A 26,822-nucleotide genomic window follows, 5' to 3' on the forward strand; every position below is an offset into this window, starting at 1 on the left:
CCTGCACAAACAGAAGCTGCTGCTGTTCAGAAGGCAGATTGTTTACTCATGTAATGGCGGCAATCCCCATCCTCTCCAGGATCTGGTGTCATACATATCACATGCCCAGTGGCGTAACTACAGAGTTATGGGCCCCGGTGCGAACTTTCAAATGAGGCCCCTCCATGCCAAAATACACGCACATCTCTGCTCCGTACACCTCGTACACACGCGGCTCTGCTCCGTACACCTCGTACACACGCGGCTCTGCTCCGTACACCTCGTACACACGCGGCTCTGCTCCGTACACCTCGTACACACGCGGCTCTGCTCCGTACACCTTGTACACATGCGGCTCTGCTCCGTACACCTCGTACACACACAGCTCTGCTACATCCACACTGTAAACCCCTCCTGACCCCACACAAACTTTACCTCATCCATCACCATGACAACCATCACAGCAGAGTCCTGCAGACACCGAAGCCCCTGATCATGTGATTCTCGACTCCTCCCCTCCTGTGACCTCATCACAGGTCCTGTGCGCACATTGGAGAAAACAGCCTAGCGACGGGCTGCTGTCAGTGTAGTGGATCTCTGCGGGAGGGCGAGGATGGGGTGCATGGGGGGGGCGTGGCGGCTCAGTGCAGTGCGGGACGCGGGTGGGGGGGTCAAAAATGAGACTGTCCCACGAGAATCGGGACGATTGGGAGATATGCCTGCCGGGCCCCTGACTCCCTCCCGGGCCCGGTCGCAGTGAGTGGCGACTCCTGCGACCGTGGTAGTTACGCCTATGCACATGCCATATTACTTGGCTGAAGCTATTTATAATATCTGTCTACAGATAAATCTGGTGGTCGTGTGTGACGTTTTAGGATATTTCACTTGCATTGTATCTGAGGTTTTTTCTTATTCATACTGGTTTGGCAAAATGGAGTCTTCATGTGAACTGTAAGAGAAAGTTGTGTGTGTTCACAGCTTTGGAATTTATGTAACTGCTGTTTGCATAAATCATTATGTTTGCTTTTTTTATTTTTGCAGGTTTTGGTTTACATACGGTTAGTGCAATTTTTGGAGAAGCTATTGATATTCCTTGTGGTCGTAGTCAAGACAAACTGGATGGCCTTCTGTTTGGAAAGTGGAAATATGTAAGTATCATTGTAATCAGTATAACGGTGCCGACCTGACACTGTGTGTATATGTACTCACCTACCGCCGCTGTTGTGCTCCTCTTCTCAGTGACGTCACTGCTCTGCAGACTCTCCAGGTCATTCTGCGTGACCTGGAAGTGGCTTTCACAATGTAAGTCTGTGTAGCGTCAGATCAAGGCTCCATGGACTTGCATTGTAAAAGAGACTTCCTGCTTTCACACAGAGTGATCCGGATATCCTGGAGAGTAGTGATGTCACTGAGAAGAGGAGCAGAACGGTATTGGACAGCGGAAGATGAGTATATTAATACTCACACTGCACCACGTACACATATACTCAGATTCATTAAAAACAAAATCTTCATGGGAGGGCTTCTTTCTTTAGTAAATGCTAATAAATATTCCTTTGGCGCTCCACCCTTGTCAGCCCTCTTAGAGTACGGGTTGTAGCATTTGAGGGTCTATCACCTGACCTCATTCTGTACAGCTGTACTCAATTGGAATGGTCAGAGCCCTCACTAAAAGTCCTGCCCTTAGACCCATGCACACACAGGGTTGTCACATTCACTCTAAACTACTGGGCATCAGAGTATTTATCTTCTTATTAACAATTTTTATACCCTCGATCCCTCTTAAATGTAGAGTTTGGTTTGTGTGTCATCAGTAAAAGGTTAAGGAAATTGGCCGGGACAAGAAATCTACCAGGGTCTACATGTTTTATAACGAACTATTAATACCTGTATTTTATCGTTTTCGAGAGATTTTACAAATCTGTTAACGGGAATCGGTCAGCTGTTTTTTGCTATGTAATCTGACAGCAGCATGAGGAAGGGACAGAGACCCTGATTCAAGTCATGTATCATTTAGTTTGCTGGGTGCAGCAGTTGTGACAGAATCCGTTTTCTCTGCTGCAGATCTAACAGAGCATGGAGTGATTTTAGTGAAACAGCAAAACAGCCTAGTAAGTGACACATACCTGGAATCAGGGTCTCTGCCCCTACATCATGATGCTTTCAGATTACATGGAGAAAGCCTGCTGACAAATTCCTTTTAAAATGTCATAGTGATATCTCAGAAATTTGGATCCATGATGGCTTTCTTGTTGCTAAAGCTCCGTTAAAATAATGAGATTCGAGCTGTGTTCCTTAAATTCTGAGCAGCTCTGCTCTCCTCGGAGTACGGATTGATGGAAGCATCTAAGAGCCCTTGTACCACTAGATCTGCTCCCCCAAAGAGAGATCTGAAGAGGCACATCATTCAATTGAGAGCTGCTGTTGACCCTTCACTTTAGTAATTGATGGGGATCCGTGTGCTGGGACACCCAATCATCAACATTTCTGAAATGTTACTATGCCATGTGCCCTTTCCCGAAGGTCCCTTTGGGAATATTTAATTAGCAAAGACTTCCCTGTGACAAGAAGGACATGCTCCATGCACAATGCTTGAACGTTTCTGTTTGTGCTCAGGAACAGCCAGATGGAATGGCCGTGTTTGTAGCCACTCGGTCCGCTGTGAAAAATAAAACCAGTTTTGATAATGTGACGGAGTACAATGGGCGCCTGGAGCTTTGGGAGAACTACACGTTGTCCATCTCGAATGCAAGGATCACTGATGAGAAGAGATTTGTATGCATGCTCATAACAGAAGAAAATGTGTTTGAGGAGCCGACACTAGTCAAAGTTTTCAGTAAGTACTCACTACCATTATCCCAAATTTATGATTTTGTATCTGGGGACAGTTTCCAGGAAGCTTAATTAAAAAAGGGAACATTTTGTTCTCTATCATCGCTTGCTGTCAGGCTGCAGGAAAGCTCTGAATCATACTCGTCATTAGCAGCAATTTTGACTTCTTACCTTGCAGTAGAGCAGCATTGTTTAAGAAGACAAATCCAAAGGTTTGGAGGCAATTGTGCTCCAGGAGGGAAAAAAGTTAATTCTTCCATTACAGAATAGGACAGATTTCCGAATGCTGCATTTTTCATGACCTGCATTTGTTAGCCATATTAGCGGTTTCCCAGAATATGCTGAGGATATTATAGGGCATTTAGCAGTAATAATATATTGTATTGGCTGCTTCTCGGCTATACTCTGTTGGGGTTCTTACCGGTGTAAAAACCTATTTGTACTTGGGGAAAGAAATATGACTGAATCGAAAGGCAAATGCCGCACAAAGGCCATTATTCTTCTAAAGCTGAACAGAACCGAGTTACTGTATACTTGTAACGTAATCCCGGCTTAACACTTTCATGCCTTTGTGCTAGTGTTTCAGTCTCATGTGACCACCTTGATATTAACAGTTGATAATGCTTTGATGTATGACCCTTACTCCTTACATAGATTTTTTCCTTCTACATCCATCACAGTCAACGTTTGGTATGCGCTCAGAAGCCCACCCTATACCGGACATATGCCACCAGTACTATACAGCCAGTATCTGCCTCTTAGGGCTCATGCTCACTTGCGAGAGACTCGTACGAAAACCTTGCACTGCCGCCAGCCCTCGGACCGGAGCGTACGGCTACATGTATTCCTATGCAGCCGCACGCTCCGGTCCGAGTGCCGGCAGCAGTGCCAGGTTTTCGTGCGAGTCTCTCGCAAGTGAGCATGAGCCCTTACAGCAACGACCAGAGCTAGCTCTTATTGCTGATTTTACACTATTTAGATGCTGCTGACAATCCCAGACTGTGGCATTTCCATGGCCTGGTTTCCTATTTGTATATGAATTGGGCCCCACCCTCTTGACTTCATAAAAGAATGTTAATCTCACTATATACTTCAATACTTTACAATCGCAGGTTCATATATAGTACAAGTGACGAAACATTCGCAAGACCCTATGGTGACTCAGCTCTGGCCGGGAGCAGTGCCCGACTATTCATTTGCATTTCTATGGGCGTCCGAGCGTTGCAGAGAAAATCATACTTGGCTTGTGGTTTGGACAGCATAAATTGACAGACATATGCCCCTCAAGAAAATGTTTTAAAAAATAGATTAAAAAGCATATAAAGGTTAAAGTCTCTCACCCTTTTCCCAATTTAATTATCAACTTCCTCTTGACAATACATTGTCGTTTCTGTGTCTTCATTTCTTTCTCCTTTTCTTCCAAGAGCCGTAACTTTTTTTTTATTATTATTTTTCCATTGATATAGATATGGGAGGGTTAGTACTGGAAAACGGAGCGAAAAATTCCAAGTACGGCAAAATTGCTAAAAAAAAAAAAATTCCAACTTTGTTTTTAAGGTTTTATGTTTATAACTTTCATTGTGTTTGTCATGATTCTCCAGGTCAGTACTATCACGGCAATAACAAATTTGTCCATTTTTTTTTTTAATTATTTTATTTTGGTGGTGAAAAAAATTTGGACATTTGAAAAAAAACAAACTGTTTTGTTTTTTTTGTTGCCTTTTTTCTGAGACATGTAATTTTTTCATTTTTGTGTTGACGGAGCTGAGTACGGTCTTGTTTTTGTAGAGCAAACTGACTTTTTCCTTGATACCATTTTGGAATAGATACAAAGTTTTAATTGGTTCTTATATAATTTTTTTTGAATCATGGCAACCACAAAATGCAATTCTAGCTTTTCCAATTATTTTCTCTTTACACTTTAGATTTTTATGGAAGCAGCAATACAAAACATGTATTTTATTTTTTTCGGACTTTAACCCCTTTCCCACCTTAGACGTAAAGTTACGTCTAAGATGAGCTCCCCCTGTTTGCTGCGGGCTCAGGCGGTGAGCCTGCAACTTTTCCAGCATATGTCAGCTTATTTGAACAGCTAACTTGTGCCTCTGTTACCATATTAAATGCTGCTGTCAATCTCTGACAGCGACAGTTCACATACTTGCGCAAGAAGTGCGTCATTAATCCCACCGATCGGCGCCCTGTCACTTGACTGCAGGTCGCCAATGGGGGTTGGTATGACATCCTGGGGTCTGCAGCAGACCCCTCTGGTTGTCATTGCCGGATAGTTATGAGCACCGCCAGCGGTCGGCGCTCATAGCAAGTGAGCATTTTAGCTACATAGAGTATGGCTGAAGCCCTGCTCTATGTAGCACTAGCGATTGGAGGATCGCAGCTTCTAGTCTCACATGGAGACAAAAAAAAAAAAGTTTTTAAAAATATTAAAAAATAAAAAAATCTAAAAGTTCAAATTGCCCCATTCAAAATAAAACAAAAAAGAAAAGAAAATACAAATATTGGTATCGCCGCATTCAGAATCGCCCGATCTATCAATATATAAAAATAATAATTTCAATTGATAAATGGTGTAACGAGAAAGTCAAAATGCCAGATTCCAGAATTAAGTTGTTTTGGTCGCCGCAACAGGCAATCCAGAGATCGTATCTACACCAAAATGATATCAAGAAAGACGTCAGCTGCCGCACAAAAATAAGCCATCATGCAACCCCAAATCATGACAAGTAGAAACGCTACGGTCTCTGAAAATGGCGCCTTTTCTTTCTTTTTTTTTCTAAGAAACTTTGTGGGTGTTTTTTTTTTTTTTTTTATAAACACACAGTAATCTCCAGCGATCTCAGGCAGGAAGGTAGTTATAAAAAATATTCCTTTATTTCTTTTTGTTAAAAGAACATGTTACAGGTAGTGGATACCCCAGTGGATGGTAAAAAATCCAACGCGTTTCAACTCAAGAGTCTTTTTTTTCTTGCCACCACTTAAAGAAAAAGAACATATACATGTTTGGTATCTACAAACTCATAATGACCTGGAGAATCATAATGGTAGGTCAGTTTTAGCATTTCGTGAACATGGTAAAATGGCAAAACAAAAAACAACTGTGGGATTGCATTTTTTTTGCAATTTCACCACACTTTGAAATTTTTTCCTATTTTCCAGTACACTGTTATGGCAAAACCAAATTATAACTTGTCCCGCAAAAAAATAAGCCATCACATGGCTATATTGATGGAAAAATTAAAACGTTATGGCTCTGGGAGGCAGGGGAGCAAGAAACAGAAACTGAAAAACCCAAGGTGGTGAAGGGTTAATATATTGAAGTATATAGTGAAAATCACAATCTCCTAAGAGGCAAGGTTTCAACAGAGAACCGTAATCTCAGGCACAGGGGTCTTTGCCATGAATTTCTCCCTTTGCACACCATAGTAGACCAAATAAGGACTTGTTCATACACTGTTTTTTTTTTTTTTAATGTAAAAGAAACACAGCTCTTTATAGTGCCAGGAAAGTGAATAAGATTTCTGAAATCTCATGCACATGCTACTTGCTTTTCCCTTGCAAATTGTTTTCAAATGAACGGGAAAAAAAGACGCAACAAAAACACACGTAAAAAAATGTCCAAATGTGAGCATTTTATTCAGCGCGTCCTGCCAATGCTGTTTTTTGGTGCAGAAAAATATGCTGTAAATACGCAACAAACATAATGGGCGCACTGAGAATTTTAAAATGTTTATGTAAATCAGATCTGACATGTACAGTGGGGGAAATAATTATTTGATCCCTTGCTGACTTTGTAAGTTTTCCCACTGACAAAGACATGAACAGTCTTTGTCAGTGGGCAAACTTACAAAACTAGCAAGGGTTCAAATACTTATTTCCCCCACTGTATGAATGGATCCAGGTAGTATTCAGATAGCAGAGGTTTGCTCCATCCGGGTTGTTTCTGGTATCTGCTTACAAGTATGCCCTACCCTTTATAACATACTCATCCACACTTCTCATTTTAGAGCCACCTTCCAAACCTGAGATCATCAACCAGCCGACATTTATGGAGACAGGGAAGCTAAATAAGGTAAATATAGGAGAACTCATTACAAAATCAATTTTTCCCTAAATTTATAGTTTCAACTATCTTAACGTGACTTGTCGTTTGTACAGGTCGGGGATTGCGTTGCTAACGACAGCTACCCAGACGCCAACATTACATGGTACAGGAATAGTCAAGTTCTTTTACCGGTTGATGGAGGTATGTTTGTTCTCCCTGTACATATGATCCAATTCTAGGTTCTTCAAGATTCGTGATTAGTGAACGTGCTCAGATAAGGTGTTATGCTCGGGTGCTAACCGAGTGACTTTGGCGTGCTCGAGTCCCCGCGCTACATGTCTCGCGACTGCATGAGCTTTTTGATGTTTTTAGGTGTCTGAATACTTCCTCTCGAGAATACTCACATCACTCGGATGTCCATGGCACAGCCTCACGCATTGACTTAATCCTTACGAATGTCTTTACGTTGAGCAAATTTAAGAGCTTTAAGTTCCTCAAAAAAACGTTATCAGATCATTGCCCTGTTTTGGCAGATTTCTCTTTAGGCCCGATTTCCGAAAATACACACCTTTGGAAATATAATCCAAATTTACTTAAGACTCCAGAATACAGGCAGGAAATTGAGGACCTAATTACTAATTATTTTAGAGAGAATGCTTCCCCCGAAATAGACGTTTAGCAGACCGTTTAAAGAATATCTTACCATCTCTACTTTCAGATGATCAGATCGGCTTCATAAAGGGGCGTCAGGCTTCGGATGGGACAAGGAGAGTGATAAATCTGATAAATAAAATTGAGTTATCTGGCTCTCAAGCGGTTTTTTTGACACTGGACGCTGAAAAAGCATTTGACAGGCTGAATTGGTCATATCTCAAAGCCACCCTTGAAAAATTCGGTTTCGACCATAGGTTTCTGTCTTCAATTTTTGCACTTTATTCGGCGCCCAGTGCAAGAATATACGCCAATAATTTCCTGTCTGTAAAATTTGCCATTTCTAACGGCACAAGGCAGGGCTTCCCTTTGTCACCTCTTCTGTTCGTCCTGGCCATTGAACCCCTTGCTGAGAGAATCAGATCTAATACTGATATTCAGGGTTTTAGAACTCAACATCGTGAGTATAAAATTGGTTTATTTGCAGATGACCTGTTTTTGACTCTACTCGATCCTGGAAAATCCATCGCTGCATTGACTTTGGAATTGGAGCTCTTTACTAAGGCCTCCTATTTTAAGGTCAACAAAAATAAATCTAATTATCTGACTTTTAATTTGGACAACCTGGAGATTGAAGAGCTTAGGAAGGAGAATGAGTTCACCTGGGAGGAAAAAGGGGTAAAATACCTGGGGATAACTATAACTAGTAATCTACCGAATATTATTAAAACAAACTTGAATGAGATCCTCAGGATTGTCTCTCTCGACACTTCTTTCCATGCTCGACTAGCTCTTTCTTTATTTGGAAGAATATTGACTATTAAAACTATTACTTTGCCGAAGATTCTCTACTTCTTTAGGGCTTTGCCTTTGACTATCCCTCATAAATTCATCAATAAGATTCAAAATTTGATTAATTCTTTTATTTGGGGAGGGAAAAAGGCTAGAATCTCGAGAGACTTACTGTATAAAAACAAACGTAATGGAGGCTCAGGTTTGCCAAATATACATGCGTATTATCAGGCGCTCTTAATCAAACAAAGCTGGTTCTGGTTTTGTGACAAGATTCGACCTGCCTGGACTGACTTGGAAGATGATGTGGGTAGACATGTATCCGCAAAAGAGCATTTCTTTAATTTTATATTCCATTACCCGAGGCTGATCTCATTCCACCCAATTTTTAAGCCAATCATACTTGCATGGAGAATATTCTTAAAGCCTTCAAAAATGTACAACAATCGGGTCCAATTCAAGAAATTCCCTTTACACCTACTTGTCTCTGTATACAACATTCCTCTGTCGGAGTCTTGGCTTAGTTCAGATATTAAGAGTTGGAAGCCTCTACGAGGGAGACGAATTTCTCACCTTTAGTAATGTTAAATCTAAATATAACTTGCCATCTTCTGAATTAGTGCCCTTTTTAATCCTAAAGGAGTACATTCAGAAACTTAAAAAAAATCAAAAATATTAACCTGGAGATATTGGTATCATTGCTGTGCAATGCTAATAACAAAAATATTTGGAGTTTAAAAAATGTATATAACTTCTTCAATGGTGATGTGGTTAGCTCCAAAAATGCATACATGAGGAGGTGGGAGTCTGAATTGAATGTGGCCATAGAAGACGGGCAATGGGATAGCACCATCAAATATACCTACCAGTCTAATATTTCAATGACTCTTCACGAATCATATTTCAAGATTCTAACCAGGTGGTATTTCACCCCTATTAGATTATCGCATATAAACCAGGAGCATTCTCCCCTTTGTTGGAGGAACTGTGGTCAACAAGGAAACCTTTTTCACCTGTTCTGGGGCTGCCCGAAGATTAAAGATCTTTGGAACAGAGTGTCACTGCATATCAATTCCTTTTTCCAAAATTTCAGAATCGCTCCCCAAAGAGCTTTGCTGTCTCTAGACTTGGAACTTGTTGACCCGTCAGTTAAATTTGTTATCATACATATCTTTCTAGTAGTAAAGAATACAATTGCTTACTGGTGGAAAAAATCTGACCCACCATTATTTTGTGAAATTTTGGACAGACTTCATCAGCATAGTTCCATAGAAAAGAGATTTGCAACCGTTAATGATGGATTAATCAGATATTCCAACAAATGGAAGGTTTGGAACACTAAATTCTGTAACACTTAATTATACTTGGTGCGGTTTGAATTCGCTAACTTGGCTTCATATATATGTGCATTGTATGGGTTTTGATACATTACTTATGTATATTCATGTACTTGTATGGCATTGTTAAAAGACTTGAGTTCTCTACTTTTTATTACCTTAATCCTCTTTCCCACCCTTTTCCCTTTGTTAATTCCCTTTCTTTCCCTTCTTTCCCTCCCCTTTTCCCAACCCTTGTTATTTACTAAAATCCAATAAAAATGTTTGAAAACATGTCTCGCGACTGCTCGACAGCCGCAACACATGCAGTGATTGCCTATTACAGAAACCAAACATGTTTTGCAGCTGATAAACAGCCGTGAGTGGACTTGTTTTTTGAGAATGCCAAAGTCACTCGGTTACCACACAGGCATGCTCGTATGACACCTTATCCGAACACGTTCGCTCACCACTATTTAAGATCCAGATGTGGTGCAGAAGTAATAAAATTTGTGTCTGTGATCTGATGATAGCACTTTGTTAGGGTTCCTTCAAAATACCTGTACTTTATGTGGTAGGATGCAAGTGCAAACTATAATAATCTAGATTTACAAGGTCATGGGCCTACAGCAGGATTACACTATCCTGTATAATATATAATATGGTCATTATTATACAAGATGAATACATTTGTGCAAAACCCAGATTATTATGTGCTGTTCTGTGAATTTACCATAAAAACTTGAGTAAAATTCAAGTGTCAGGAGGTGCATTGTTTCCAGTGCTGCCATTAGGAGCCTGAGCTGTAGAATACATTTATTTATACCATTCGTGTATCATTTTCAGAAATACTCATACCAATCTATTTTATTTTTGGAAAAATCCTTTCTTGTATTTATACTAGTTGCTTTCTTCAGTTTTATTGTAGTGAGTTATTAGCTTCTGCATCACCGAGAAGTCTGTAGCTAGTCTTCTTATGTTTTCCACTTATATTGCTTCCCGCAGTACTAAGTTAATAATGAGAGATAGTACGTATCACTATATTGCTTTTTAATTACACACAGATGCAGCACCGTTCACTTTCATACAGGAGCTTTCTTTACAAGTCACTTAAAATCCAGTTATCCTGACGTGACTCTGTAATTACACATGGAAGGACAACACTTAATTAGGTTGTTCCTTTGTTGTAAGTTGCTGCTGTTTGTACCATATATTCATTGAGGAAATAGAGAAGAATATATATATATATATATATATATATATATATATATATATATATATATATATCTCTTGCAAAAGTATTCACCTCACAACCTGGAATTTGACAGGTTGTTTTGAGGGTTTGCATCAGTTTTTGTAAAGAACATGCCTACAACTGTGAACATTTGGTTTTCTTTTTTTATTGTGCAGCAAATAACAAATAGGACAAAATAACTGAAAACTTCAGTGTGCATAACTGTTTACCTCCCTAATGTCAGTACTTTGCAGAGCCTCCTTTTGTGGCAATTACAGCTGCAAGTCGCTTTGGCCAAGTCTCTATGAGCTTTCTACATATTGCAGGCTGGTAAACCTGCTCCAGCTCCTTCAAGTTAGATGGTTTCCTCTGGTGAATAGCAATCTTCAAGTCTGACCACAGATTCTCAAATGGATTAAGCTCTGGGTTTTGACTATACCACTCCAAAACATGTACGCGTTTCTCCTTAAACTACTTGAGTGTTGCTTTACCTGTATGCCTTGGGTCATTGTCTTGTTGAAAGTCAAAACCTCCGTCCCTGTCTTAAATAACTGACAGACTGAAATAGGTTTTTCTCAAGAATATCCCTGTATTTCACACAATCCCTCTTACTCTTGATTCAGACCATTTTCCCTTTCCCTGCTGCTCAAAAACATCTCACTGTGGTTATGGTGTTCTTGGGGTGATTATCTGTATTGCTTTGGCGCCAGACATAGCGTTTACCTTAGTAGCCAAAAAGTAAATTTTGGTCTCATCTGACCACATCACCTTCCTCCATACATTTGGGGAATCTCCCACATCTCTTTTGACAAGCTCAAAATGAGCCTTACAATTTTTGTGTGTAAGTAAAAGCTTTTTTTCTGCCCGCTCATCCATAAAAGCCACCTCTATGGAGTTTGCGACTTATTGTAGTGGTATGGACAGATACTCCAGTCTGTGCTTGGGAAGTCTGCAGCTTTTTCAGGGTTAGCTTTGGTCTCCATGCTGCCTCTCTGATTAATGTCCTCCTTGCCCGGGCTGAGAGTTTTGGTGGGCGGCCCTCTCTTGGCAGGTTTGTTGTACCATGTTCTTCCCATTTGATGATAATGGATTTGATGGTTTTCCAGTGGATCATCAGAGATTGTTTGTTTTTTATCACCAAACCCTGACTTGTACTTCTCAACAACTTTGTCCCTGACTTGTTTGGAGATCTCCTTGGCTACTGGTGCCTCTTTCTTAATGGTGTTGCAGTCTTTGTGGCCTCTAATATAAGGTGTTTGTATACTGACAGACCATGACACTTAGATTGCACACAGGTGGACTTCCTTTCCCTAAGCATGTGACTAATTGCTAATGTGACTAAGCATGTGAAGTAATTGCTTGCACCAGAACTTTTTAGGGGCTTCATAGCAAAGGGGGTTAATACAAATGGACATACCTGTTTTTAGTTATTTGATCCTGTAAATTTAGGCCTATATTTTTCTCACTTCACTAAATAAGATTATTTAGTGCTGATGCATCACACACAGATAAGATTACAAAAATATTTAAACACAGGTTGTAATGTAACAACATAGGTAAAAAGCTAAATATTGTGGTCCCTTTCAGTTCAGTGATTATAGGGATCTCAGCTCCTGAACACCCATCAATCAATACTTCTGACATGTCTATATGACACCTGTCAGTCTAATGCTTATTTTTGCTCTTGATGTTAAGAGTGGCAAAAAAACTCTATAAACACATGGGATATGTTCTAAAAGGAAACATTCCTAACAAGGTTTTTTTTTTGTTTAGTTGTTTCTATAGATTGGTCTAAAGAGAGAAACTCTACAAGTGGCCTTCATAACATTCGCTCCTCACTGCAGTACCTGTCAAACAAAAATGACATTGATGCACACTTTTCATGTGTAGTTACTTACTATATGCCAAATGGCATGACAATAATGGAGTCGGATCCAGTTGTCTTCGATATCTATTGTAAGTATTATACTTTTTCTTTTGATTTTGTGTGTAATTTATTATTTGCATGTATATGTTGGTGTTTTCAGAATAAATTAGACAAATACTAGAAGTTCGGTAAGCAATGTACCAAAAACTTTACTACAAATGTGTACCAGAATATGACAGAAAGAGATCATTGCATTTAGGGAAAAACATAATTTAGCATCAAACACTATGGCTCCATGGGGACTCCAAGTACATGGTTTATTTATTCTTCTCTGCCATGTGTTTGACCTACTAATAATAATGTTTTAGGTGTACAAATATTTTGACAGATGTTGTGATAAAGAAGAATGTGGCATGTAGAATGTCATTGCCCAATCCTTTTTGCTCTGAAGGGAAATTAGATGGAGGCTTACTCCTCTGGCTCTCCATTGAAAATATAAGCACACTCGACTGACCCATGTGTGCATGTACATGGGGAAGAAGGAAAAATCGCTGTCAGCCAAGGACATGGGGAGGAAGGAATAAATAGTTGTTAGCCAAGCGACTGGCCCAATTGTGCATGTACATGGGGAGGAAGGGAGAGATAGCTGTCAGCCAAGCGACTGAACCAAGTGTGCATTTACATGGGGAGGAAGGGAGAAATAGCTGTCAGCCAAGCGACTGGCCCAATTGTGCATGTACATGGGGAGGAAGGGAGAAATAGCTGTCAGCCAAACGACTGAACCAAGTGTGCATGTACATGGGGAGGAAGGGAGAAAAGGCTGGCAGCCAAGAGACTAAACCATGTGTGCATGTACATGGGGAGGAAGGAGAAATAGCTGCCAGCCAAGGAACTCGCCCAATTGTGCATGTACATGGGGAGGAAGGGAGAAAAGGCTGTCAGCCAAGAGACTAAACCATGTGTGCATGTACATGGGGAGGAAGGGAGAAAAGGCTGTCAGCCAAGCGACTGAACCAAGTGTGCATGTACATGGGGAGGAAGGGAAAAATAGCTGTCAGCCAAGCGACTGACCCAAGTGTGCATGTACATGGGGAGGAAGGATAAATAGCTGTCAGCCAAGTACATGGGGAGGAAGGAATAAATAGCTGTCAGCCAAGCGACTGGCCCAATTGTGCATGTACATGGGGAGGAAGGGAGAAATAGCTGCCAGCCAAGCGACTGAACCAAGTGTGCATGTACATGGGGAGGAAGGGAGAAATAGCTGTCAGCCAAGCAACTGACCCAAGTGTGCATGTACATGGGGAGGACGGGAGAAATAGCTGTCAGCCAAAGCGACTGACCCAAGTGTGCATGTACATGGGGAGGAAGGAAAAATAGCTGTCAACCAAGTACATGGGGAGGAAGGAATAAATAGCTGTCAGCCAAGCGACTGGCCCAATTGTGCATGTACATGGGGAGGAAGGGAGAAATAGCTGCCAGCCAAGGGACTGACCCAAGTGTACATGTACATGGGGAGGAAGGGAGAAATAGTTGTCAGCCAAGCGACTGAACCAATTGTGCATGTATATGGGGAGGAAGGATAAATAGCTGTCAGCCATGCGACTGAACCAAGTGTGCATGTACATGGGGAGGAAGAATAAATAGCTGTCAGCCAAGCGACTGAACCAAGTGTGCGTGTACATGGGGAGGAAGGGAGAAATAGATGTCAGCCAAGAGACTGAACCAAGTGTGCATGTACATGGGGAGGAAGGGAGAACTAGATGTCATCCAAGTACATGGGGAGAAAGGGAGAAATAGATTTCAGCCAAGAGACTGAATCAAGTGTGCATGTACATGGGGAGGAAGGATAAATAGCTGTCAGCCATGCGACTGAACCAAGTGTGCATGTACATGGGGAGGAAGAATAAATAGCTGTCAGCCAAGCGACTGAACCAAGTGTGCGTGTACATGGGGAGGAAGGGAGAAATACACTCACTGGCCACTTTATTAGGTACACCTGTCCAACTGTGTGTTAAGACTTAATTTCTAATCAGCCAATCACATGGCGGCAACTCAGTGCATTTAGGCATGTAGACATGGTCAAGACAATCTCCTGCAGTTCAAACCGAGCATCAGTATGGGGAAGAAAGGTGATTTGAGTGCCTTTGAACGTGGCATGATTGTTGGTGCCAGAAGGGCTGGTCTGAGAATTTCAGAAACTGCTGATCTACTGGGATTTTCACGCACAACCATCTCTAGGGTTTACAGAGAATGGTCCGAAAAAGAAAAAAAAACCAGTGAGCGGCAGTTCTGTGGCCGGAAATGCCATGTTGATGCCAGAGGTCAGAGGAGAATGGGCAGACTGGTTCGAGCTGATAGAAAGGCAACAGTGACTCAAATTGCCACCCGTTACAACCAAGGTAGGCAGAAGAGCATCTCTGAACGCACAGTGCGTCGAACTTTGAGGCAGATGGGCTACAGCAGCAGAAGACCACACTGGGTACCACTCCTCTCAGCTAAGAACAGGAAACTGAGGCTACAATTTGCACAAGCTCATCGAAATTGGACAGTAGAAGATTGGAAAAACGTTGCCTGGTCTGATGAGTCTCGATTTCTGCTGCGACATTCGGATGGTAGGGTCAGAATTTGGCGTAAACAACATGAAAGCATGGATCCATCCTGTCTTGTATCAACGGTTCAGGCTGGTGGTGGTGGTGTCATGGTGTGGGGAATTTTTTCTGGGCACTCTTTGGGCCCCTTGGTACCAATTGAGCATCGTTGCAACGCCACAGCCTACCTGAGTATTGTTGCTGACCATGTCCATCCCTTTATGACCACAATGTACCCAACATCTGATGGCTACTTTCAGCAGGATAATGCGCCATGTCATAAAGCTCGAATCATCTCAGATTGGTTTCTTGAACATGACAATGAGTTTACTGTACTCAAATGGCCTCCTCAGTCACCAGATCTCAATCCAATAGAGCATCTTTGGGATGTGGTGGAACGGGAGATTCGCATCAGGGATGTGCAGCCGACAAATCTGCGCCAACTGTGTGATGCCATCATGTCAATATGGTCCAAAATCTCTGAGGAATGCTTCCAGCACCTTGTTGAATCTCTGCCACGAAGAATTGAGGCAGTTCTGAAGGCAAAAGGGGGTCCAACCCCTTACTAGCATGGTGTACCTAATAAAGTGGCCAGTGAGTGTAGATGTCATCCAAGTACATGGGGAGAAAGGGAGAAATAGATTTCAGCCAAGAGACTGAATCAAGTGTGCATGTACATGGGGAGGAAGGATAAATAGCTATCAGCCAAGCGACTGACCCAATTGTGCATGTACATGGGAGGAAGGGAGAAATAGCTGCCAGCCAAGGGACTGACCCAAGTGTTACATGTACATGGGGAGGAAGGGAGAAATAGCTGTCAGCCAAGAGACTGAACCAAGTGTGCATGTACATGGGGAGGAAGGGAGAAATAGATGTCAGCCAAGTACATGGGGTGAAAGGGAGAAATAGCTGTCAGCCAAGAGACTGAACCAAGTGTGCATGTAAAGGGGAAGGGAGAAATATTTGAAATTGTGTGGGCATTTGTTTGAATATTATTTATTATGCATTGCTTGTAGAACGCCATTAATTCCCCAGCGGCTTTACAGTCATCATCATTGCTGTCTCCACTGAAGCTTACAATCTAGACTCCCTATCAGTATGTCTTTGTAGTGTGGGAAGAAGCCGGAGGAAATCCACATAAACACGGGGAGAACATACAAACTCCTTGTAGATGTTGTATTTCCTTGTGGGGATTTGAACCCATATCCCCTCAGCTAACCACTGAGCCACTGTGCTGCGAATTAGCAGTACTTTGGCTCTAGCTTGTTCTATTTTTGGGGGCAGAGGTGTGGAATTTTCTCGTGCTCATCATTGTTTGACCTGACTGATTGTCTCTTTGTTCGGTTTCTATTATCTGTACCTTTTGTTGTGCAATAACTAACAACTGTTTATAAAAGTGGTATTCTTAGAGGACATACTCACTCAAGTTAATGAAGCATATTTGAGGGAAAAAAACTTTTTTTCCCATTTTCTATCACACATAGAAGCAGTGCCCATTACAAGATTATCCGTTTCAGTGGTCAGAAGACAGCTCTTTATAAGAATTAAATAAAGGTCAAACATAATTCATACAGTATTGATATTTTATTGATTAATGCAGGCACGGGTGAAGGTCACTTGCAGTTTTAATACGGTGTGAGTTCATGTTTCCTGATGAAATAGAAAGGCTAGAAGTGTAACCGAGAAGAGCATGTGCAGAATGGGCCATTGGCTCTTCTGTTTTCATTTGAGCCCCATACACCAGTGGAGGAACTTTAGAGGGGAATGCCTAAATGATCACCATAACTAGTTTATTTGCTTGCTTTTAGGTTAGGTTCACAAAGCACCATTTAGATGTCGGCACAATGGCTGAGATTTACCAGGCAAAGCCGCTTCAGGAAAATGACAGCTGACATTTTCCTGAGGCGTCTTTCCCTCTCTAGTGAGAAGCACAGAGAAAGGGCTGCTTTCTAGCTAAAGTCACCCAAAGAATGAGAATGTCACTTCTTTTAGCCACTTCAGGGTTTCTGAACCCTGAAGCAGTTAAAAGAATTGACATAACAGAGATCATAGGCACATACAATAGCATTTAAAAGTTTCGGCACCCCTGGTCAAAATTAATTATTGTGAACAGTCAAGCAAGTTGAAGATGAAATGATCTCTAAAAGGCCTAAATTCTTGTTTAAGGGATTTTCATCCATTCTTTCTTGAATGTGAGATTACTGATAGTCTTTTTTCTCCACACATACCTTTGATCATTGTGAGCAGAGAGTTCTATTTTAACCTGAATGGTCAACAGCACTTGTTTCTAAAATGCATCAGGCTTGTTTAGATGTTCTTTTGCATACTTCTGATGCTGAATTTTATGGTGTGTATGCAGGTGAGGTTTTCTTATGATGACTCTTCCATGAAGGCCATATTTGTGCTGGTGTCTCTGAACTGTAAAACAATGTACCACAACTTCAGAGTCTGTTAAATCTTTTTGAAGGTCTTTTGCAGTCAAGCGGGGGTTCTGATTTGGTTCTCTATCAATCCTATGAGCAGCTCTTACTGAAAATTTGCTTGATCTTCAAAACTTTATATTGACCTCCACTGTTCCTGTTAACCATCATTTCTTAATTACATTTCCAACTGAGGAAAGGGCAACTTGAAAACACTTTGCTATTTTCATATAGCCTGCTTTGTGGTCCTTCACCATTTTCATTTTCAGAGTGCTAGACAGCTGCTTCGAAGAACCCATCGCTGCTGATTTTTTGGCACAAAGTTAGAGGAGTTTGGGTTTTTATAAAGCTGGGAAATTTGCATCACCTAGCCTTCACTAAGGAAGATGGTGAACAAGCCATAACCCTGAGAGGCTAATTAAAGTTTGAAACCTTGGTCAAAGTTATTTAAGCACACAAGTCTCCAAGGGTGCGCAAACTTTTGCATTGGCCCATTTTCCTGTTTGTAATTTTTAACCGCTTAACCCCTTGCGTTTTTCTGCTTTTGTGTTTTCATTTTTTGCTCCTTTTTGTTACCAGAGCCATAATTTTTTTTTATTTTTCCCCTGAGGGCTGGTTTTTGCAGGACGAGTTGTACTTTTGAATGACACAATTGGTTTTACTATATAGTGTACTGCAAAACAGGAAGAAAATTCAAAGTGCGGTGAAAATGCCAAAAATGTGCAATTCCACAATTGTTTTTTGGGTATTTTATTTACCATGTTCAATAAATGCTAAAACTGACCCGTCATTATGATTCCCCAGGTTAGTATGAGTTCATAGATACCAAACATAAATAGGTTCTTTTTTATTTAAGTGGTGAAATAAAAATCAAAAGTTTGCAAAAAAAAGCCATTTTCTGAGACCCGTAGCGTCTCCATTTTTTTGATCTGGGGCTGGCTGAGGCTTACTTTTTGCTTCAACCCTCCTCTGTGTGCAGCAAAAATGCTCATATGCTATCAGCGCCAACCACTCATAGCAGTTCAGAGGTGACAACCACAGGGATCTCCTGCATTCCCCGGGTTGTCATGCCAACCCATCAGCGATACGCAGGTCATGTGACAAGGGGCGTGGTTTATAACGCACTTCCAGTGACTGCATGTTAAATGTCACTGTCGAAACTTGACAACAACATTTAACATGTTAACAGCCTCGGGTGGATCGTGATTCCACTCGCGGCTGTTAGGAGCACCGTCAGCTGATTAAATGATTTGCTGGATAACTTGCGGGCCGGAGCCCGTATCAAAGTGAGTGAGGCGACCTTGGACACCTAAATGCCCAAAGTCGTAAAATGATGAGATGTATATGTGTGTGTATGTATGTGTGTGTGTGTATATATATATATATATATATATATCTATGTAATTTTTTGTTTGTCTAAAATGCAAAGGAAGTGTGTCATCTTCACAACCTTGGATTTTTGCATTGCGGAATCCCGAGACTTGCCTTCTGCAGTCTCCCATTCAGTCCCGACCGCAGAGGAGGCTGCTCAGCTAAGGCGTCGGTCAAGACGTCTTGCTCAAGCTAGTGCTGTCAGGTTGGTTGCTGCTGCCACCTCTGGTTCAGCTTTAGCAATCCGCACTAGTCAGCAGCGAGCAGCTCCGGAGGCGAAGTCCTTTTTGCAGCCTACTGAACATGCCCGTGGGACAACCTCTCATTGGAGGTCGGAGGTCACATGCTCAGGTCATCAAGCAGCTCGGATTGGACCATCAGGAAGGTCCCGGAAGGACGCTGCAATAAAAGGCTCACATGGCCGCTCGGCCATGCGCTAGTATAGACTCTAATTGTTATTTGTGTGTATGATGATGGATGCATGTATGTATCGAGTGACTGACTCCTTAAGACTCCCTCCCTCTGGTTATGTTTGTGTTAGGGATTCATAGTTACAGTCAGCGCCAATGAGTGGCTATTCTCACGCCACTGTGCTCCTAGTACTCTGCACACACTAGCATCCGATGGTGTCGCCCACTGCAGGGCACTATCGTACCACGGCAAGTGACAGCCACCACCTGTGCAGCGCCGTGCACAACCTGTGCGCTTATCCGGCCCAACCCTGGGCAATAAGCGTCGTCCACCTGAGCTGCACCGTGCACACTTGCATGCTTGTCTGTAATTGTATCCGTTCCTGGCACCGCAGTCGCAACGCCGAGCGCTGATGGTCTAGAGCAGGGTTCCCCAACTCCAGTCCTCAAGGCCCACCAACAGATCATGTTTTCAGGATTACCTTAGTATTGCTCAAGTGTTAATTGCTTCACCTGTAAAATACAAAGTAAATCCTTAAAACATGATCTGTTGGTGGGCCTTGAGGACTGGAGTTGGGGAACCCTGGTCTAGAGGGACTCTATCTCTTGTCTCTGGGACAGAGTCCTGTGACCGTTTAGCAGCGCTCCCTCTGCCGGGTTCTGTGAAGTTAACAGGCTCCGGCATTTGTTTCTTCGGCTCTGTGAGGTAAGAGTTCGTCCCTGTACACAACGGGTCAGTGGTTAACCCACCAGTGTTCAGTTAGTGCTCTGCCATTACTGAGAAGCAGTTTTCCATCTCTGCACGGTGGACCCCGGGTTGCGATTGCACTTCCTTATATATTATATTTAGTGCGATCCGCAACCCTAACATTGTGTACTGGAAAACGGGAAAAAAAATCAAAGTTTGGTGAAATTGCAAAAAAAAGTGCAGTGTACCATGCTCACTAAATGCTATAACTGACCTGCCATTATGATTCTCCAGGTTATTACAAGTACACAGAAACCAAACATGTATAGGTTCTTGTTTATTTAAAGGGAACCTGTCACCAGTTTTGTGACATAGCAGCTAAAAATATCACCTTATTCAGTGTCTACGCTGCATTCCCTAAATCCTTAAATAACCCCCTGACTCCTGAAAAACCTTTTTTAACTTCTCCCACGCTGTATGGTAATTGTCTTAGTCCGGTCCGATGGGCGTGGTTTTGGGCCTCGTAATCCCTCCTGTTTGGCTGTTGCTCGCCGTCCTACTACGCGGATGATGCCTCTTGCGTCATCCACAACGGCGTGCGACAACTTGCACCTGCTCAGAAAAACAGAAGTGTCATGCACCAGCACACATACTTCCGGCTCATGTATCAGAACGTGTGCTAGCACATGCGCACTTCTATTTTTCGGTGTTGCCTGCAGTTAGGCATAGCATACTGTGCAGGAGCAAAACGCAATATTTCTGGGCAGGCGCAATATGTCGCATGGCGATGTGGATTGTTATCCACGTCAGGAGGATGGAGAGCAGAAGCCTGGAGGGAGGGATGCAGATGCCCAAAACCACTCCCATCGGAATGGACTGAGATGCTTTCCATACAGCGCAGGATAAAATTAAAGAGTTTCAGGAGTAGAAAAGGGGAGTCGGGATTATATAAGGATTTAGGGAATGCATGGCAGACACTGAATAAGTTTATATTTTTAGCTGCTATTTCACAAAACTGGTGACAGAATCCCTTAAAGTGGTGAAAAAAATCTGAAGTTTGCAAACAAAATGGTGACATTTTCCGAAATCCGTAGTGTTTCCATTTTTTAGTATCTGAGGCTCTGCGAGGTCTTATTTTCTGCGCACTGAGCTGACGTTTTTATTGATACCATTTTGGGGTAGATACGATGTTTATTTCACCTGTTATTTCATATTATTGCAATGTTATGGCAACAAAAAAACATGATTCTGATATTTTGATTTTTTTTTCTCAATGTACCGATCGGATTCATTCTTTTTATATTTCAGACATTTCTGAACATGGCGATACCAAATATGTGGGTTTTTTTATTGTTTTATTTTGAATGGGGCGAAAGGGTGATGATTTGAAATTTTGTATATTTTTTTTTTTTATTTTTTTAAAACCATTTACTTTTTACGTGTTTTAATAGACTCCATGGCAGACTAGAAGCTGCGATCATTCAATAGCCTGTGCTGCACATACACAGCAGGGCTTTACCCCTGCCATGTGAAGCTAAAATGATCATCTGCCACAGGGCGGCGGCGCTCATAGCAGTACAGCAATGACAACCACAGAAGTGTCCTACAGACCCCATGTTGTCATGCCAACCCATGGGTGGCCCATGATCATGTGACATGGGCATCGGTGGGTGGTATTAGTGACGTGCTTTCGGCGCAGCAATGTTAAATGCTGCTGTCAGAGATTGGCAATGGCATTCAACATGTTAACATCTGTGGGTTGATTGTGATTCCACCCGCGGCTGTTGGGGACACATGTCAGCTGATGAAAAAATACGGTCAAACGCCAGTGACCTCATGAAGTGCTGGGACACTAGCTATGAAGTTTATATAGGTAATGGTTTGTGAAGAGGTCAACTTTAGGCCTTTTTAGAGATCATTTCATCTTCAACTGTTCACAATAACAGTAATTTTGACCAGGGGGTGCACAAACTTTTTCATGCCACCGTATGACATTGTTGTGCACCATGTTTATTTTATGGGTCGCATGTGTGGTGCTTTTTTAGGCAGATTTCAAGCAGAATCTGCCTGAATAGGATGACATGGGCACATTTCCTTATGGAAGAAGAAAAGAGGACGGTATGTACATAGCACCAGACTGCACGTACTTTGCAAATTCTTCAACACCAGCAAAAGGGAGCCTAAGAATGCTTTACTGGATTGTAACTGTATGGCCATGAGCATAAAGAAAATACCCGCAAGTCCTCTGAAGTGTTTAGATGCCAATGACCAATACAGCTGACAATATAATTGTTTGCCTTCCCTACGGCAAGGTCAGATGACTGATTTGTCAAACTCACAAATCTGATGCTAATAGACAATTCAAGGCTGATTCTCATTGGGTTGGAGTTTGCAGGTTGCCTTTGTATGGATCTGCTGGTGGTTTCAATGTGGAATTTTTCTTAGGCATTGAATGACATATTTAAAATCAGCACGACGAAAAATCTCCTCTCAATTCACAGCGTGGTTGATTTGAACGCTCTGTAGTAATTAGCAGCAAGTGGATTGCATGTGGTTTTCAGTCTGAAGTTTGTGATATTTTATTTTATGGCTAAAAAATACTACTTTATACCAACAACTCTAGTCTAAAACTAGCAAAGAATTCTTGTTAGCGGCAGTCCGGGAGCCCTGTTATTATTTTTGTGTGTAAACAATAGATTAGCTCAGTCTAGTAATGTAGTTCAGTAAAAAAGTCCTTTACACTAAAACCCTACTGTGAAATTGTTATTAATGGTCCTTCTCCGAGAAAAACAGTAATGGCCTTACGAGATCGTTGTGTTGAGTTACTTATTTTTGTGTTACAGAATTTCTTTCTTACTCTTTGATTAGGAATGATTTTGTATTTAGAAAGTGCCTATTAGCTCCAGTCCACGTGAAAGGGATGCATTAAAGCAATTACATTTCCCTGCTTACTGTGAAAACAATGTGTAATTATTCTGTTATTTAAATTGGATATTTTGCACAACCTAATTGTGTACTGTTTTTTTTTTTCTAGACCCTACAGAGAAGGTGACAATACATGTACAGTCCCCCAAAAAAACTATAAAAGAAGGCGATAACATTACATTGAAGTGCATAGGAAACGGCAATCCACCGCCAGAAGAATTTCTGTTTTACCTTCCAGTAAGCTTCTAGATTTCTTGAATATACCAATGTTTGGGCATGAAATATTATGTGATTTTCAATCCCAGTTATCTAGTTGTGAAAATGCATTCTGTGTTTTAAAGGGGATGTGTCATCAGGAAATATATACTACTAGCTGAAGAACCCGGTGTTGCCCGGGCATGGTAACTAACTGCCGTCCCGCGCTCTCCGCAGCCCCACTCTCCACTCGCCGTCCCGCTCTCTCTCTCCTTAGCCCCTGTCTCCACTCGCCGTCCTGCTCTCTCGCTCAGCAGCCCACCTCACCACCCATGTACCACTCTCTCCCTTAACAGCCCTGCTCTCCACCCGCCATCATGCTCTCTCCTTTTGCAGCCCCGCTCTCCACCCACCGTCCTGCTCTCTCCCTCTGCAGCCCGGCTCTCCATTCGCCGGCCCGTTTTATCCCTCCTCAGCCTCGCTCTCCATGCACCATCACTCTATCCCTCCGCAGCCCCGCTCTCCATTCGTGTCCCGCTCGCTCCCTCGCAGCTCCACTCTCCACCCGCATCCCGCACTCTCCCTCTGCAACCCCGCTCTCCACCTGCCAGTGGGTGGGGCTATGTGGAGTGGGCGTGACGACACACACACACACACACTTAGCTTTATATATAGATATATATTTTCTGTTAAATTTTACACGGCTCTCGAAGATAGGTGTATGCACTCACACATGCTCCTGTAGATCAGCTAGTTTTTCTAGTTCAAAAGTCAATATCTAAAAAATAAAATCAATAAGTAAAATATATCTTCATGAGCAAGAGAGAAAAGAGAAAAAGCCAGCTCACCGAAAAAAGATAACAGGTGCGCAGAATTCTGTCCTGGCCAAATGTGTTGATTAGATGAAAAAATTTGAAAATCTTCCAGCTCCTTTGAAAATGATTAAAATTACTTTTTTATTGAAAAATCACTTTAAAAATACATAATTGTTCTGGGATGTATGAATGACAGGCTGACAGAGGGATGTGCTTTGATCACCAAAATGATCTTTGTCAAAGCTCATACAAAACCATCTCAAAAAAGATTTTTTAAACGATCACGCACCAATCATGATAGACAATGAAATCACATGATGTGACGAAAAGGTCCAGGAACGATATACATATACAAAAAAAGACAAAAAAATAAAAATACTAAAACCACAATGATAAAAGATGGCAAACATTGTGCATATTTGTATATCCCTAAACAAACAAAATTAATTTTCTTTTACAAAAATATCAAGATCTAATAATGGAACATTATTTCATTGTTCCTATTAAGGCCGTCAGGAAACCGAGTTCCTAGGTAATACATCCAAAATGCCTCCTGTGTTAAAAGTCGATGTTGCTTATTCCCACCACGAGGCAAAGGGTTAATCCTTTCAATGCCATATACCTGAAAAGACACAATGCTTCTGGAATGACATTCTATGAAATGTTTGGCCACAGATGAAATATTTTGATTATTATTAGATACATCCGATATATCATGCAAATGTTCTGAAATTTGTTGTTTCAATTTCCTGTTAGTACAACTTATATATGCTTTTGATCTATATATGATCATCCTATGTCCTTATAGCCATGCTGACCTGAAGAATCACATTGCCAGGTCATTGAATGCTGTAAAAACAGAACTTAAAAACCGAGATGGAGTTGCATTGTTTTTTAGTGAATTTTCTCCGGGTGTCACCTGCAGACTGGTGCAGGTACGATCCACAGCACGTTACACCACAAGGCAGATGAATAAGATTTGACATGTGTCATTCCAATAAAGCAGACGTTTTCCTTGCTGATCGTGCTCATTCTGTTGTAGAAATGCTGTGGATTCTCGCCACATTCAATGTCATGGAGGTAAATCCACTTAAACCTGCAGCAAAACCTGCTGTAAATTAGCGGTGAGATCCATGGCTTTCACTTTCTGCCATGTGTGACCTTACATTGATATTGATGGTTACCTCTAATAGCCTCATCCTCAGGACCCACCTTAGAGGACTCCTTAGTTTTCTTCAGCATTTTCCTTTTTGTTTTTGGTTTATCTGATTGAATACTGTATAAAGCACTTTATCATATCTATTATTATAACCTTATTTTTTTTGTTTTCTCCATTTTTTTTTTACACAACATGTGAAATAACATGTAGTGCAAATATTAAATATTATATTCTTTGATCACAGAAGCCAGGTCTTAAGGCCCCGTCACACATAGCGATCTCGCTAGCGAGATCGCTGCTGAGTCACAATTTTTGTGACACAACAGCGATCTCACCAGCGAGATCGCTGTGTGTGACAGCGGTCAGCGACTGGCCCCCCTGCCGGGATCGCTGCAGGAAAGGCCAGGACTTTTTTTTTTGGTCGCTGGTCTCCCGCTGGCCACCACGCATCACTGCGTGTGACAGGCGGGAGACCAGCGATCTGCTGGTGACTAATGTACACATCGGGTGTCCAAGGGTACCCGATGTGTACGTTAGTTACCAGCGCGCTGATGCAGGGAGCTGGTAGCTAACGTACACATCGGGTATCTAGGGACGCACGTCCCTTGGATACCCGATGTATACGTTAGTTACCAGCTCCGTGCATCAGCGCGCTGGTAAATAACGAACACAGTGACGCCGGGCGTCGCTGTGCTGATTGCTGGTGAAGCTGACTGTTTGACAGCTCAACAGCGATCACATAGCGATTCACCAGCGATCCTGACACATTGATATCCTTGTCAGGATAGCTGGTGAGTCGTTATGTGTGACTCCAGCCTTACTTTCCACACTTAACTTGAATAGGCAAATTGTGTTCCCAGATTTTCAATGGTTTACGTCCCTCTCCCATCAGTCTAAGTACCTTGTCTTGCACATCTGTTTCTTTGTAGGGTCAAGAAGAAGGTATTCGTAGTTCAAGTGCCTACCTTATAAGTGACATAAAGAGAAATGCCACCGGGGATTACAAATGCTCATTATTGAATAAAGTCATGATCGCCTCCACAATGGTCACTGTGCATTGTAAGTAAGCGCCATTCCTTTACTGCCATGTAACCATCCAGCCCGGTTATTCTGAAAAGCGCTACGAAGTGTACGATTCTGCCTTTCGATAAATATTCGTGATTCTTCCGGAGAATGTGCTTGTTTTTGTAATATGTAGATAATATTGGAATTGAGGTCAGCGCACAGTGGCAAACATTATGGAGTTTTCCTTCTTAGAATAATAAGAAATTTCATTTAAATGGAATGAATGTTGATTTGAGTACAGCCAAGCACGGCTTATGGAGCTTGTATTTACATTGCCTATTTCTTGCTGCATATAAATATTTGTCACCTTTTTATTTAGAGCTATTTTAGTGTTTTGTACATTTTGGGATAGATTTTTTTTTTTTTGTCTCCTTTTATGGATCACTTACGCTAAGTTTAACCTTCACCCTGGAAAAATGAATATATGGAAATGATGGCATTGTTCTCTTTAACAAGAA

The 26,822-nt window shown here is 41.8% G+C and overlaps 1 protein-coding gene across 3 annotated transcripts in view; it reads left to right on the forward strand.

Annotated features, from left to right (window-relative positions):
- ALCAM (activated leukocyte cell adhesion molecule) overlaps positions 1 to 26,822 on the forward strand; it is a 138,405-nt gene that overhangs the window by 76,820 nt on the left and 34,763 nt on the right. For all 3 annotated transcript variants that reach the window (XM_073586242.1, XM_073586241.1, XM_073586243.1), the window contains exons 2-8: positions 1,021 to 1,127; positions 2,596 to 2,815; positions 6,831 to 6,895; positions 6,982 to 7,069; positions 12,635 to 12,817; positions 23,240 to 23,367; positions 26,229 to 26,358. In XM_073586242.1, the coding sequence (XP_073442343.1) occupies positions 2,611 to 2,815; positions 6,831 to 6,895; positions 6,982 to 7,069; positions 12,635 to 12,817; positions 23,240 to 23,367; positions 26,229 to 26,358 (799 nt within the window). In that variant the 5' untranslated portion in view covers positions 1,021 to 1,127; positions 2,596 to 2,610. The remainder of the gene's footprint in view (positions 1 to 1,020; positions 1,128 to 2,595; positions 2,816 to 6,830; positions 6,896 to 6,981; positions 7,070 to 12,634; positions 12,818 to 23,239; positions 23,368 to 26,228; positions 26,359 to 26,822) is intronic.

The sequence above is a fragment of the Dendrobates tinctorius genome, unplaced genomic scaffold, assembly GCF_039654945.1.
Source record: "Dendrobates tinctorius isolate UK_male_01 unplaced genomic scaffold, ASM3965494v1 ptg000091l, whole genome shotgun sequence".
Lineage (NCBI taxonomy): Eukaryota > Metazoa > Chordata > Amphibia > Anura > Dendrobatidae > Dendrobates > Dendrobates tinctorius.